The sequence below is a fragment of the Hetaerina americana genome, unplaced genomic scaffold (assembly GCF_022747635.1).
Source record: "Hetaerina americana unplaced genomic scaffold, ioHetAmer1.1.p SCAF_67, whole genome shotgun sequence".
In the NCBI taxonomy this organism is placed as follows: domain Eukaryota; kingdom Metazoa; phylum Arthropoda; class Insecta; order Odonata; family Calopterygidae; genus Hetaerina; species Hetaerina americana.
In genome coordinates this window covers 20,001-35,379 of record NW_027287283.1, presented here as the reverse complement: position 1 = coordinate 35,379, position 15,379 = coordinate 20,001, and the positions used below count along the sequence as shown (strand labels likewise).

The following is a 15,379-nucleotide window of genomic DNA, read 5'->3' as shown; positions in this document are numbered from 1 at the left end:
CAAAATCTTGGTTCCATTTTTTTAATTGTATTTTTTTAAATATGCTCATTACAACAAATCCTTTTTAATTTAAGGAATCTTCCAAATCCATAAAGGTTATTCCCGGTATTCTATGATCGAAGGAAATAATTATCAAGCTGATATAAAGTCTTGAAATAGAAAAAATTAACACATTATACGAGAAAGGAGAACTGTAAAATAAAGATATTTTGAATACCCCGCCACGTTCCACTTAGTTTTCAAAATAGCCGGCAATAAGACGAAGCGCTTCCGTCGCTACTGAACGCGATACGAAAGACGGGTCAGTGCTCAGCTGTTTTCATATGTTTAGTTCAACATATCACCGCTGTTAATATGACATTTTTGTATCGCGAGTGTATTACGAAATGGCGGGAGAATGTTTTAATAGATGAAAATTAGCTAATCTCTACTTTTGCTGGTTCATTACATTGTTCAATGATGGAGAAAAGTGAGAAAAAAAGATCGCGCGGTGCTCTTTCTGATAGTAAAAGGTTCAAAGATTCAGGAGTCTGTAGCAGTAACGGCGGCAGTCAGTGCAATGACGGGTCTGCTGGAACAATAAAATGTGTTGTACTAATCAACTTTATGTGCCATGATCATTTGAAGATCCAGTTTCCCCTGGGTATTAATTTTATCTGTGGCAGAAATGGCACAGGTAAAAGTGCTATTTTGTCCGCATTGGTTATTGGACTCGGTGGAAAGGCAAGCGACACCAGTAGAGGCTATTCCTTGAAAGGTAACTATATTTTACTCTTTTGCTTGTATGTCGAGTAAACCCGGGTTGGTGAGAGTGCAAACCTATAATATATGTATTTCATAATGCTAGTGTATGCAATTTCTTTAACTTTCATCGTACAGAATTCATTAAAACCGGCGAGCATAGTGCTGTTATCAAGATAACACTCAACAATAATGGTTTCAAAGCATTCCAACCGGAAATATATGGTGATGAAATTACAGTTCAAAGAACAATTGGACCAACTAGCAGTCAATATAAACTAATGTCAGCTGACGGTGAGTTCGAACTGTAAGACATGTTTTGATATTGAATTAATATATAGTCAGGTAAGAAAAAAAGCCATTACATAAATATAGGAGCCGACATCCAAAAATAGAGATAACTAAAAGATAGGTTTTGAGGATAACGCGACGATTCGACTTTGAAATTACCACCTTATGATTTTGAGTTTAATCAAGCAATAAGGATAAGCACGTGAAATAATTTACCCTAGAATGCCATGTTTTGGAAGTTTTAGTTCCATTTATTTGATGTAAGTTTTTCAATCTGGAACTGAATTTTCGACTTGAACCGAAATAGTGCTTCAAAGAAAATAACAAACAAATTTATTAAAATTTTGGAGGACAAGTGTGCAGTAAGGGATATTAGAAGCAGCAAAGTAAGTAGATGTAAATGAATCTTCTACTGCTTCAGTTTCCTCCTTTGTGAAGTAAAACATGTATCAGGTTTAGTGATTCCTGAGTAAAGGCCGATATGCCCAGGGTTTTAACTGGTCAATGATTATGAATCAATCGGTGGCTATTTACTTTATTATTCCTGAAAATAGATGAGAAATTTTATTGAAAGAGAATAAATATTTGATTCACCGTTTTACTTTTTCTAACTGCAGGAAGCCTTGTGTCTAGTAAGCATGAAGACTTGGTGCGAATGCTAATGCACTTGAATTTGCAAATGGACAATCCAGTGGCTATCCTTACTCAAGATACCGCAAGGAATTTCTTGCATAATACAAAACCTTCTGACAAGTATGCATTTTTTCTTAAGGCTACCAGACTGGAGTCCATCCTAGCTATTTACAAGAAGGTTTCTGAAACTCTTTCTGCTACCCGTATTACCCAGAGTTATAGACAGAAGGTAAATACATTTTTCAATTATTCCAGTTTTAGAAGTAGAAATGTATTTAATTAATAAAACATGTAACCTGTGCAAATGCTGGCCCGTATCAAGTCGGCCCTTGGCAATGCTGATCATTGGGATGCATACAATTTTTCAGTGTCATGATATCATTAGATTTATTATTAACTGATATAAATCATATATTTCATTAAATATTGGATTTGTAGGCCATATAAAATTGCTTGGCATTGTCTGACTATAGTAATTTACTAAGTTTTCATTCTATCAATTCATATAATAATTATGTGTGTTAATTTCTTTAATTTATGAAATAAAATTATCGTATCTGAAATATTACAATATAACATCATTCATCATAAGGAGAAGATCTAAAAATCTAGAGATGAATGTGGTATATTTAAAAAGAGATAGTAGTGGGAATTGATGAAACCATGAAATTCCATGGGAAAGGTGCAATCATACAAGAGAATTGACTCAAAATGATAATGAAGGTTAAAATAATACTGAATTTTCATTTATATTAGGCCTTTTTTCCCATTTGCCTCGGAAAAAGTACCATTGATTATTAGAAGTTCAACCTCGGTATTCATGAAATTTGATGTCATTAATGGTAAAAGAAAAAAACTAAAGCTTTTAGAGGTTAAAAGCAAATTTTTATGGAAAGAATCCATGAAACTCAGTGGGAGTTTTTATAAACACTTAATAGACCTTAAAATACTAGAAAATTCACAAGTCATTAAGAAATGGTTCGAGCCTCCAGAAATTGTAAATGATAGCTTATAAATTGACATTTATAACTGGACGCCTGCACTCCAATGATGGACCAAATCCATTTAGCTCATCTCATCCGCCTCATCAAAGCGCAGCTACTTTGGTATTGTTACATACATCTATACTTTCCCTAACCTCTTAGAAAGACAAGAAAAGTTTTACAGGAATGACAAACCCACTAGGTTAATCCTATTCACACTATTTAAAATCAAAAATTATCATGTGTGTATTAGATGTGATAATTTTTAATATGTATTAGGACAAATTTAAGATCTACATTGTAACTTGGAGGGTGCAGGGGAGTTTAGAAGTGCCTGTGTCATAGGGCTGCCTTAAAGTTGAGTTGATCCGGGCGAAGAAAAAAGCGTTGAATATTTTTAAAAAATATCCCACGGCAACTAATCTGGAATCGTACCGCCGCCTGAGAGCGCGAGCTCGAAGGGCCGTCAAGGAGGCCAAGAGGGCTTCCTGGATAGAATTCGTCTCTACCATCAACCATCGCACGCCACTTGGTCAGGTATGGGACCAAGTTAAGGAAATCTCCGGGTCCAAGGGCTCATTTGTCATCTCGCCATTGCTTGTTGCTGGCCGGGCGGTTAATTCACCTGCCGAAATAAGCAACATATTTGCCAGTCAGTTCGCGGCCAATAGCAGTGACGAGGGCTATGCCGCAGACTTTGCGAACATGAAGAGGCGATGCGAGAGAGTCCCTCTCAATTTTGGTGCAGGTCCTACATCTGAATATTACAATGAGCCTTTCACGCCCTGGGAGCTTAAATCCGCCATCGAAGACTCCCAAAACACCTCGCCAGGTGCGGACGAAATCCACAACGCTTTTCTCCGGAACATTCCGGAAACTGCGATTGGGGTGGTCCTAAATACCCTCAACCAACTTTGGAACGAGGGTAGGGTTCCAAATGTCTGGCGAGAGTCCATCGTGATACCAATTTCGAAACAGGGCAAGGGCAAAAATGACCCAAATAACTACCGTCCCATATCTCTCACCAGCTGCTTGTGCAAGGTGATGGAACGGATGGTAAACCGACGTCTGATTTGGTGCTTGGAGAGTCGACACCTGCTCTCTGATGCTCAGTGTGGCTTTCGGCGTGGGAGGTCCACGACAGATCATCTGGTGCGCACTGAGAACTTCATCCAGGAAGCCTTTCTCCAGCGTCAACACGTCATAGCAGTCTTCTTTGACCTGGAGAAGGCCTATGATAGTGTGTGGCGATGGAGAATCCTCAACACGTTGCACAAGTGGGGATTTAGAGGCAACATGGCCCTATTTATCTGAAATTTTTTAACCCCCCACCTTTTTAAAGTAAGGACTGGGAAGCACTTATCCCGATCTTTTACACAGTAGAACGGGGTACCCCAGGGATCAGTGCTGAGCGTGACGTTATTTGCCATTGCCATCAACGACGTGGTGGAATGCATCAATGGTGATGGCATCGCTCTATGTGGACGACCTAGCCATATTCTGCCGGTCGACACGACTGACAAACGCTTCCAGGCAAGCCCAGGTGGCTCCAAACAAACTGGGAGAGTGGTCGCGAAAGAATGGATTTCGTTTCTCCATGGAGAAAACAAAATGCGTGCATTTTCACCGTCTTCGCGGTTACCACATTACGCCGACCCTAACCCTGTTGGGTAGGATTCTCCCATTTGTGGAGTACGTCCGCTTTCTCGGCATGATCCTGGACCAAAAGCTGAAGTGGCGGGAGCATATCCGCGTGTTACGCGAGAGGTGTCACCAAACCCTCAACGTTTTAAAGTTTTTAACTCACTCCACATGGTGAGCAGACCGCACCACCATGCTTCTATTGTACAGAGGCTTGGTGCGATCCAAACTGCACTATGGTTCCATAGTGTATTCCTCAGGACGAGAGTCTTACTTGAAACCAGTTACATGTGTCCACAATGCCGGGATACGGTTGGCCACCGGGGCATTTAGAACAAGCCCAGTCCCAAGCTTACTTGCAGATGCAGGGGAGCCTCCATTGGAAACCCGCAGGATGATTTTAATGGGTAACTATGCCTGTAAAGTTTTATCAGAGACCAACCACCCTTGTTTTAACATAGTTTTTAACCAATGGTTTTTAGACTTATTTAACAGGCGGAGAAGGGCAACTAGGCCCCTCCCCGTTCGTTTTAATGATTTTATTCATGAGGTAAATTTTATATTTCGCCCCGTCTCATACGCTAAGTATCCGCCTTGGTTAACGCCAGAGCCGGATAATAAATCCATTGCCCATGCACACCGCAAAGCTAAGACGACCGATTCGGAATACCAGCAGCTCTTCAATTCCGTCCTCGGCTCGCCTTCTGACTTTGTCCCCGTCTACACCGAAGGGTCAAAGTCAGAATCTGCATGTGCCTATGCGGCCGTGTCCCACTGCCATGGAGTTGTGAGGAAAAAACTGCACACATCTGGCAGTATATTCACAGCCGAGCTGTCGGCCATAAGGACGGCCCTAGGAGAAATAAAAGAAAGCAATGGCTCTTTCCTCATCTGCACAGACTCGTTGAGCGCCCTAAAATCTTTATCGGTCTTTGCACCTGTGCACCCGATAGTCCAGGAGATCCATTATACCCTGTTGTCCCTTCAGAGAAAGGGGAACAGGGTCTTTTATATGGACTCCTGGCCACGTTGGAATAAGAGGTAACGAAAAAGCTGACCAGGCAGCAAAGGAAGCCCTGCGCAAACCCCAGACCGACTCCACCTTGGTTCCCATGCAGGATGCAAAGGCTGCTTTGTGGAATTCGGTTCTGCATCAGTGGAAGGAGGCTTGGCGGTCTTTGGAAAATAATAAACTCAGGGCAACAAAATCGGTCGTTTCACCATGGTCCTCTTCCATCTGGAACATTCGGAGGGAAGAGGTCATGATTACGTGCCTGAGAATAGGGCACTCTGCCCTCACTCATTCGTACCTCTTTGCGGAGGTAAAAGAACAGCCCTGCTGCAATGAGTGCCTCCAACCCCTAAACGCCCAAATAATGAACAACATTCTGGATGTCCAGTGGAAGTGATTTCATCCAAATTGATTCACAGAATCCATGATATAGTTTTGAGTGATCGAAGAATCAACAGTTGCGAAATAGTTGAGGCCACAGGAATATCACTGTGTGCATCGATTTCAATGTTGCACGAAAAATTGGCTGTAAATAAAATCCCCGTAAGATGGGTGCTCTCTTTGTTCTCAGTGAAAAATAAATGCAAGTGTGTGGTTGATTGAGAGGCTGGTTTGGAGGCCTTTCCATCGTTATCCTGGCGAGCATCTGTGTCGACCCCTAACTTTGGATGGAGCATGGATGCATAAAATGCCATATTCCAGAGACAGCGGAACAGTCCAAATTGTGGGTTTCTAAGGGCGATCTAGCTCAGGAGAAGGCGAAGATAGTGAAAGCGGCCAACTGGGTGATGGCCATGGTTTTTTGGAATCATCTATATAGATTACTCGTGGCATCATCTATGTAGATCACTTGCCGAAGTGCAAACAGTAAGCTGAGAGTATTATGCATTGCTATTGCATCAGGTGAGTAGAGAAATCAAGGAAAAGGTCCTCATTTGCAAAGGAATAAATTCTCTTCTATCAAGGCAGTGCATGTGCATGACAACTCTTGGAGTTTCGACGGAGAAAATTATGGAATTTAAGTTCTAATTATTACAACATCCACAGTATACACCAGAATCGGCCTCCAGGGACTTTCTTTTATTTCCAAACATGAAAATGGTTCAGCAGAAAATAATTTATGTTGAACAAGGAGGGCATGGACAATGCAGATGCCTATTTTACGGACCTTCCAAGGTCCTTCTTTTTGTCTTAAAGAGACAGAGAAACACTGGAATAAATCTATTGAGGTAAAAGGAGATTATATTTGTATTGAAATAAGAAAAAAAAACCCAAAATAATTTGTTGTTCCATTTTTTCCCGTTGACTTAGTGAACGCATGCAGCCGAAGAAAAAGGCAATTAACAAAGGACTATTTTCAATATTTGCTCTCAACGCAATGGTTGCACTTATTTCTTGGGCTTTGTCCATTTGGTGGTCATTAACAGTTTGCCAATTCATACCAATGGATTGACATTCATTTTTGTATTCAATGCAAAATACTCATGCATTAATTATTGCGAAAACATATGTTTTAATCTGAAGCCACTTGTTAGAAGCTATGTTCACCATGTGGATGAATGTGCATGGTTTTGTTGCCAATATTCACGTAAATATGCATGCATAACTTTATACTGTGTATACTATTAAGGGATTTTTGCCCCCCTCGAAAAATAAAACAAGAGGGGGAAATTGAGATTGGTTTGGTGATCCAAGGGGAAAGTTGATCCATCATCAGTGATCACACACATATTCAAAATAATATAACTTTTACACAGGGAGGGAGGGGCTTATTTCCTGAAGAGGTGTACAAAGAAATTAATCCAATTGCCAGGGACCATATTTGGGTAAGAAAAACCACTTTAACCTTCTGTTGTGATGGTTTTTCTCCTTCCGAGCCCTGAAAAGTGGTTGAAACATGGGTATCAGCTTTTCACACCGTAATGTTTCCCTAGTTTTTGCAGGATTGTTTACCTTTCTCCTTTATTTTCCATATTTCTTTCCTTTGGCTAAAGGGATTTATTTCATACCATTTTTGGTTTTTTGCAACGCCATCAGGCCATCCTGTATTTTGTCCACTTCATATTCCCAAGTGTTGGCGTTGCTTTGCTGTAATACCTGATTGAGTGTGTGTGTGTATGCATTATTCCGCCAAAGTGGGTCCCTGGTTTCTGGATTAATTTCTTCGCAAACCTATTCGGTCTCTTCCTAGTTAACGCGTAAGTGCTTTCGGTAACCCACAGCTGGTCTCTGGGGAGATAAACATTCCCCGTAAATCATTTTAGGCTAACCAGTGTGACTGTTTGTGCATTTCTAAGTTCCCCAATACGGTCCCTGGCAATAGGATTAATTTCCCTGTAAACCTATTTGGGAAAAAACCACTCCTGTGTAAATGCAAACGTCCTACTATTTTGAATGCGTGTCCAATCACTGGCTAGGGATTAACTTCCCCCTTAATCACAGCTATCATCTCAATTTTTCCCCTCCATTTTTACTCTGACAGTGGTGTGAAAAACCCTCAATGGAAAAATATATAAGGGCTAGAGAAAAGTTTCATGTAAGGGGAGATTTGAAACAAACATTAGGAGATGACCCCAACTCTTTAAGCAAGGTTTTATTATTTTTAAAGGAAACTGGCCTAATGAGGCAACTTTAGCCGTGGTATTTTTATTCTTGTCGATGTCATTTGTTTTTAATATTTATCTATTTATTTAATTATTTATTTATTTATTTATTAAACCTTAACTGTGGTTTTTAAAAGTTTCGACGTGGTGCAAAATGACCTCAGCCGTCGATGCACCCCATAAACAAAAATACTACTACTACTCAAGGAAGAATTATTTTATATAGTTAGTCTAAAAAGAGGCCGTAAGAAGTTCAGTTATTCCTTTCCATTTATACTAATGTTCCTAGTATAAACAGTATTACATCAAGCATTATACTAAAAAATATATTTCTTACTGCCGTATTTTCACATCAATAATGCACGTGATATCTATACAAAAATGTTCAGAGGATAAAAAAAAATGAGGATGCTCGTTATGTAATGAAAATTGAAAAAATCCAAACATTTACCTACCTATGTACACAATTGTTTAAAGGAGAGTCTCACAAAAATAATTTAGTGTGGAAACATGCCTTTCTAATTGCATTCTATTTTATACAGATCTGCTACTTTTACAGTTATATCATCTCATAAATCCATGGGAAAAAGAAGAAACATTTAATTTATATACTTCATTTAATCTAATGCATAGTACTTCTTTATTCTAATGCATAGAACTTAACGTATACTGAGAGTATGTTGTATTATATACACGTACGTATGTATAAATAAATGATAGGATAGGTAGAACACACGAATCCAAGAAGTTTGTCACCTGAATCACAATTAAATGAATTAAGTGCATTTATTATCTCTTCAGGCAAATCACCAGGAGTTCACTCTCTCCGGAGTCAACTCTTCCTCATCTTCTAGCCCTGGGGTTGAAATATTGCCTAAAGCTTTTTCATATCCATTTTTTACACTAGTCACTCTCACACCCTTCCAAAGTTCCCGGATCCACCGGCTTACTTATTTCTTCACAAGACACTCATTCAATCCTTCCCGATTCTGTGTAGTCTTCCATACCAGACATCATCCACTTTTCCCAACTAGAACGTAACTTTGACTTAAAAGATTTATTAATGGATAAATCCTGGCAGCCTCACTATTTCCTCTTTCCTTTACAAAATTGATGACTTCTAGCTTAAACGGCACTGTATAGGATTTCCTTCGCCATGGGTAATTTTCTTGAGAAACTTCTAAATTACAAAAGTTTAACTCGATTCATGTTTGAAACAATCACCATGCAGGCAGCACTTTCATAGAACTTGGAGGGTGTCTAGAACAGCTGAGCACCATTGCTAACAAAGCAAATTAAAGCAAACAAAATGAAAAAATTCTATTTAATTCTCTTATTTCTATTATATTTGGTTTGCTAAACGCAAACCTATGTCTCGTTTTGACGTACAAATCATAGCAAAAAAGCAATAAGGTGGCATATTGCGTTGGCTTGTAAATATTGTTTATTTTTTGATCCTTCTGTTGTTTGCAGTAAATTACAATCACCTGGCTCTAATCTTCTACATACTTACGGTAGACATCGCCACAGGCAATTATGATTTCATTTATTCATTGGTTGTAACCATCTATTAGTGTATGGACGTAGATGTATTATTACACACAATATATAATTTTTATGTGTGTATATAATGTTTAAGCGCATATATATGTATATACAGATCCGCGGCACATATACACGTTCAAGAGAACTATGAAGCCCTGGGCACACAGTATCTATACAAATTCATGATAACTACAAAGTTCTGGTTGTGCTTATCGATGGGAAAATGCGGTAATTGTTATACATTGATAAATCTGGTGTTAAATGCATTATTATTAATAAACTTTTTTCGATTGTAGAGGTTGAATGCATGGAGGGAAGAAAAAAGCAAAGTGGAGAAAAGTCTCAAACGTTTGCAGTCGGTAGAAAAAACAAAGGATCTTCTGGAAGCTGCTCAAAATGAATATGTTTGGGCAAAGGTAAGTGTGTACATTAAAATTTCTCATACTGGGTGGTTACAATTCTGAAAGTATTTTTGGTTGTGCTTGAGGGCAATGATTTTATTGTCTTACTCAGTCCTCACATTCCTTTTGTGCTTGTCCATCGTCGGATGATTGATTAATCATAATTGTGATGAAAGCACTATTTGTTGTGCTTTGCTTATTACTGACACTCACTTCCTGCAGCCTTGCATCAATCTCTGCCTCTACTTTGCCATCTTTCACACCTTTTTTTTCACCAAAATTTTCGCACCATGCTTTATTTCAAACTACTACCACAAGCTCCCAATTGATTAATAGTACTGCCACCCCTTGTTGGCCCTCTTATCCTATGCTGCTATTACTCTTTACTTTTACTTATGATGTTACATAGCACTAAAAATATCTATTTTCTCTGTCTCCATTAATGCTCCATATTTTATAATTTCACTGTCCTCGGCATTGTCCTAACAATCCCCGTTCTGACTGGTCTTGACCTTTTCTGTGTTCTGCTGTCAATTTATTGTTGCAAGGATTTCGTAAGATAATGACCTGAGAAACATTGCCCCTCCCACTGCTCGGTGTGTGAAATGGCCTGGCTGGCTGAGCCCCATGGGTCCATATTCATAATTGTGTGCGTCATGAAGTCATGGGCTGAATATTTGAGGTGGTTTCCCGTTGCCTTCCTCAGTAGTGTGTTTAGCGTGACACCATAACTCAGTAGCTACACCACTGGGGTCAGCTGCCTCTTTGAGGTGCAGATGCCACGGGGACTACCTTTTTTCTGGCTCCTACCCTCCAATCTAACTGGCACGGATTATCCTATGAGGGACAATTATCATTGCACCTGCCGGCACGACTGGGGATCATTAGAATGCATCAACTCTTCAACCATGCCAAGATTGTAGTCTATGAGGAGGGACTGTTTTCATATGATACCATATATTCTGACGCATAGGATGCACTGGTGTATGAAACGTTATTCCCTTTTTATAGACATTTTTAAGAAAAAATTATACATTTTTCATGATTAATATTAATAATGATTTATTATACATAATTTCGTAGTTATTTATGTTGTTAAAAATGTATTTAGGGAACATTGTAGCTTGGTGCCACATTTTCATTGCCAATCTGAAAACCTAGAACTTCCATCTCCGTAGCTAAATGAAGAATCACTTTAAGCCTCTTCCTCAGAAGCAGTCTTTGTGTGTCCAATTGTCGACCATCAAGTGCATTATTAATTGCAAATCTTTCGATTGATTCTGTCTCAGGTTTCATGGCATTCCGTGAAGTTTTATTTTATTTATTTATTTATTTATTTATTCAGTATAAGTCCGAAAACAGCGCATTCTGGCCTTCACATCGAACTATTAACAACGATAACAGTGATCACATTTACAAACACCCAAGCCCTAGGTGGAGAAAAACTCACCCAGGCGGGAATCGAACCCGCGACCCTTGGAATGGCAGACGAGGATGTTACCCCGCCGCCACCGGGGTCGGCGGGGTAACGTCCCATTTGGCCCATTCACAAATCTGTGAAATGCTGGGTATCTTCATCCTTCCTGAAGGCGTCACTTTAAAATCTGTGGACTGCATCCAACTGTTCCTTTTCTTACCTTCATCAATCCTTTATATGGTTTATCAATGCAAGCGTCTAAAGTTGAAGCTGGCTCATTTGGCCACCTTGAATTACTGCTATTTGAATTTTCAGTTGGTTGGTTCTTTTTCACAGCTTCTGTTATTTGACTCTGAAATTGACCCCACTCTAGCAAGCCAAGTTTCAAGTTAGCTAGACCACACATTATCCTATCGACAACTCATCCCTTTTTCATCCATCCATGCAATTCGTTTAGGATAGAAGTGCACAAACCTTAAGGCAGTTTTGGTCAAGATTTTCCTTTTGAAAATCAAATCAGGTGTTAAATTTGCATTCCACCATAACTGCTGGGCACTGTGTAATGTGTATGTTTAAACCCCCTAGTATTAAAAATTACACCTTTTGCACATTCAAAATCAAAGTTATGTTTGAGGGTATATCGAATATCAGTGGTATCTCATCTTTGTTTCCTATTTATGAAAGTTTGAAATTTTCTCTTTTTCTTGCAATCATCTTCTATAAGCATCTTTTGTCCTATTTTAGCTATAGTCTTTGTATGTAAGTTATTTCTATCCCTGAATCTGGACCACCATAATGTTAATCCTGTAAATTCAGTGATGTCTCTGTTAGTAGCAATCACTCTCGCTTGTTCGACAGTCGTTTTTGTGGTACCTGAACATCTCGACTTCTGTGGTCTAATATCAAAATTTTTAATTATTCTTGGGCCAATTTGCAATTCCATGTCACAGGTTGTGTTTACTATGCATGGCTTTTGTGTAGTTTCTCTTAATGTCAAGCTTTCTAACTGATACAACCAAGGTCTTATCTATTCGGTTGGCTGTTATTCTAAATTCCTCTATGCTGCTGTTTCCATGCTCTTTGGCGTGCATAATTGCTTGTAGTTTAAATGCAACAACATAGCTGAATTTGCGTTGTTTTTCAGTCATGCTCTGCCATGAAATCTCAGCATAAAAATAACTTTGATGATCAATGCAACAATTTCAGAGTGTAAAAATCATTCGCCTTGACTGGGATTCGAAACCAGATCCTTCAATATCCGGTCGAGTGCTTTAGCCACTTAAGCTACCGAGGCGTCCTCTTAAACTCTGAAATTTTGGGGCTTTTAAGGGAACAAGATGTTGTGATGAAATTTCGACGACGACAAGGATATTGAGGGATCTGGGTTCGAATCCCAGTCAAGGATTTTTACACCCTGAAATAGTTGCATTGAAATGCACATTAGCGGATGACTCCGTTAAAAGTTACTGTTGCGGCATCTCCCGCAGTATCTTTGGAACTTTGACGATGTGTGAAAAATATTTTGTTTAAAAATGCATTTCAATATTTGAAAAAGAAGTTCTACTCTGCTGTTTTGATATTTTCTTTGATGCACGCGAATGCAATAATTGTGATTACCCACAAGTGGACTTGCACAATAGGCTCATGGCCATTCTGGTTAAATTCCTCGTCCCCTGTGAAATTTTGAATGATTAACTCATCGATTTAATTCACATATGGCTGATAGTTCTTTACTAAAACTCATATAGTATTGAAGAATGCACATTTACTGCTGGCATAACTCCATAGGGAGCTTACCTTACGGTTGGGAGTGTGCCATTCACATCCGAATGGCATCTAGATTTCGTCGGATTTTGCCTAATCAAACAACATACGCACGTGCTCTTTGGATGTATCATAACTTATGATGTCAGTGGATTGAAACTCATTTTACTTGGATGCTCCTTCTTTAGAGTGAAGCCAAAAATATATCCTGCTTTTATTATTTTTACTGAAAAAAAATAATGGAATGATTTATTCTAAAACACTCCTATGTGAAAATACAAAATGCAATAGAATATATATTGAAACGTGTATTAGTATAGACCAGAAGTTTTAGACAAATATTTCAACTCGTAACTTTGGTTGCAGCATGGGGTGCAAAGATGCCCCCCATATTTGAGGTGCATTTTGAGGGGGAAAAGTGCATCCTATGTGCCAGTAAATACATTATTTTAGTGAAAACCATTCAGCTATGCCATTTTCAATAACTTCCTATGCCCTCGTTTTTCTCTCAGAAACTTCCACAACTTTCCTGGTTAGGTTTTGTTAAAATGCATCCTTCAAGTCATTGTATTTACAATACCCTTCTCGCACGTCTGAGCATTTCTCAAATATTTGCCTAAATGCAAATAACTACTCCTCTATGGTAAAACCAAACAATCCCAAGATTTAGTCCTGTGTTTATTTCTGCACTTCATTGTTTCTTCATATTAGTGTACACTTTCCTCATTACAATCCAGAGACCAATTATTTTATGCTTCTTGTTCCACTCTGTCCTCCTGTTTCTTTATTGAACTCTTCAAATAATTTTGCCGTGAGAATCCCTTTGGACATAAATTTAACGATCAGCACAAATCAGCCTTTGCTTTTTTATCATTCTTCCTATGCAAATTTTCTGGCTTCTCCTCCTGCAGAGAAATGAAAAGGCACATTTTTGCACATGGGCATGTAGTTTGTATTTTCACATTGAGATGTTTTTCCAAATATAAAATGCATGGACTAAAAACTAAGATATTTTTTCCTCTATTCCTAATTTACCTTATTCCATTGTTTTAGTGTCAGAGATTGATTTTCCATCTCCTTGTTATTTTCACAGGTAAAAATAGAAGAAGAAAAACTAAAAAAAATTGACAGTTTAAAAATGGAGCAGGAAAATATCTGTGCCCAAATTGCTGAAGAGATTTCTCAACTAGACTCGAAGATCATAACAATTGGTGCAAACAAAACGTAATTGAACATGAAACTTTCCTGACCTGGTTAGTAATGATCTTGTAAAGAAAACCTTTTTTTTATGATTGGTAATTATTCTTGATTCATTTTCAGGGAGCTGGAAACCCAATCGGAAGCCATGGTTGTAGAAGGCAAAGATAAGAACTCAAAATGTAATCAATTGAAAGTTGCCTGTGAGAAAATAAATAATTTACGGAAATCAAAACTCGATGAAATATTATTGAGGAAAGAGGAGAGTAATAGGTTAAAAAAGAACATGGAGTCAATCAGTAAGCAGATAGAGGATTTACAGGTCATGTGAGTACATATTGAGTTGTTTTTTTAAGAGTTCATAGCATTTTAGACCTCTCATCAGCTTTGTGTTCAGATTGTTATGGGAACCTAGTGTTGCAACAAATTAGCCTTGGTAATTTGGAAGGGAATCACGCAACTTCAGGCCCATGGTGGGAGCCTAAGGTTCAATGATGATGTGGTTGGAGAGAGGAATGTGAGACATGGCACTTATTTATTTCTCTTTCATTTTGACAAAAGTCTTGGCATTAGGGTTTAGAGCGACCAAAAATCAATTTCAACTAGATAATTTGAACTATTGAATGAGAGAACATTTGTGTGTGAATTTTTACCGTTCATACACTCTAAGCTAGTACTTTGCCCATTTTTGCCCTACAAAGAAAGGTTTCACCATCCAGGTGACGGCTGGAATCAGCACTGACAAACATTAACGATGTAAGCATGTGGCTGAATTGAGGAAGCAGATTCAGGTTTTCCTCTGTGGGTCATCTGTGGCATCCATTTCATTTCCAATACCATTGCGTACATGCTTTGATGCTCAACACAGTTTTCATGCATGAAAAATGAAGAGAGATATAATGTAGTAAAGGGATTGCATGATGAAGTTCTGAATGAAGTGCTTATGTCTATCTATTATGGTGAGTTTTATGCCCACGTAATTTTTAGTATTCTTTTTTGGGGCCCATTACCCTGTGCTCATGTTGTATTTAAAATCCAAAAGAGGATACTAAGACTAATGTGCAATGCACCCCTCAGAGCTCCATGTCGCCCCCTTTTCAAACAACTTTGTATTCTCCCCCTTCCCTGTGTGTATATGCTAAGTGCTATTG

The 15,379-nt window shown here is 38.7% G+C and overlaps 1 protein-coding gene across 1 annotated transcript in view; it reads left to right on the top strand.

Annotated features, from left to right (window-relative positions):
- Nucleotides 1-365: 365 nt before the first annotated feature.
- Nucleotides 366-15,379, top strand: part of LOC139696065 (structural maintenance of chromosomes protein 6-like) — a 31,562-nt gene continuing 16,548 nt past the window's right edge. The window contains exons 1-6 of the mRNA XM_071594681.1: nucleotides 366-757; nucleotides 880-1,035; nucleotides 1,650-1,894; nucleotides 9,746-9,865; nucleotides 14,125-14,255; nucleotides 14,352-14,555. Of these exons, the coding sequence (XP_071450782.1) occupies nucleotides 457-757; nucleotides 880-1,035; nucleotides 1,650-1,894; nucleotides 9,746-9,865; nucleotides 14,125-14,255; nucleotides 14,352-14,555 (1,157 nt within the window). The 5' untranslated portion in view covers nucleotides 366-456. The remainder of the gene's footprint in view (nucleotides 758-879; nucleotides 1,036-1,649; nucleotides 1,895-9,745; nucleotides 9,866-14,124; nucleotides 14,256-14,351; nucleotides 14,556-15,379) is intronic.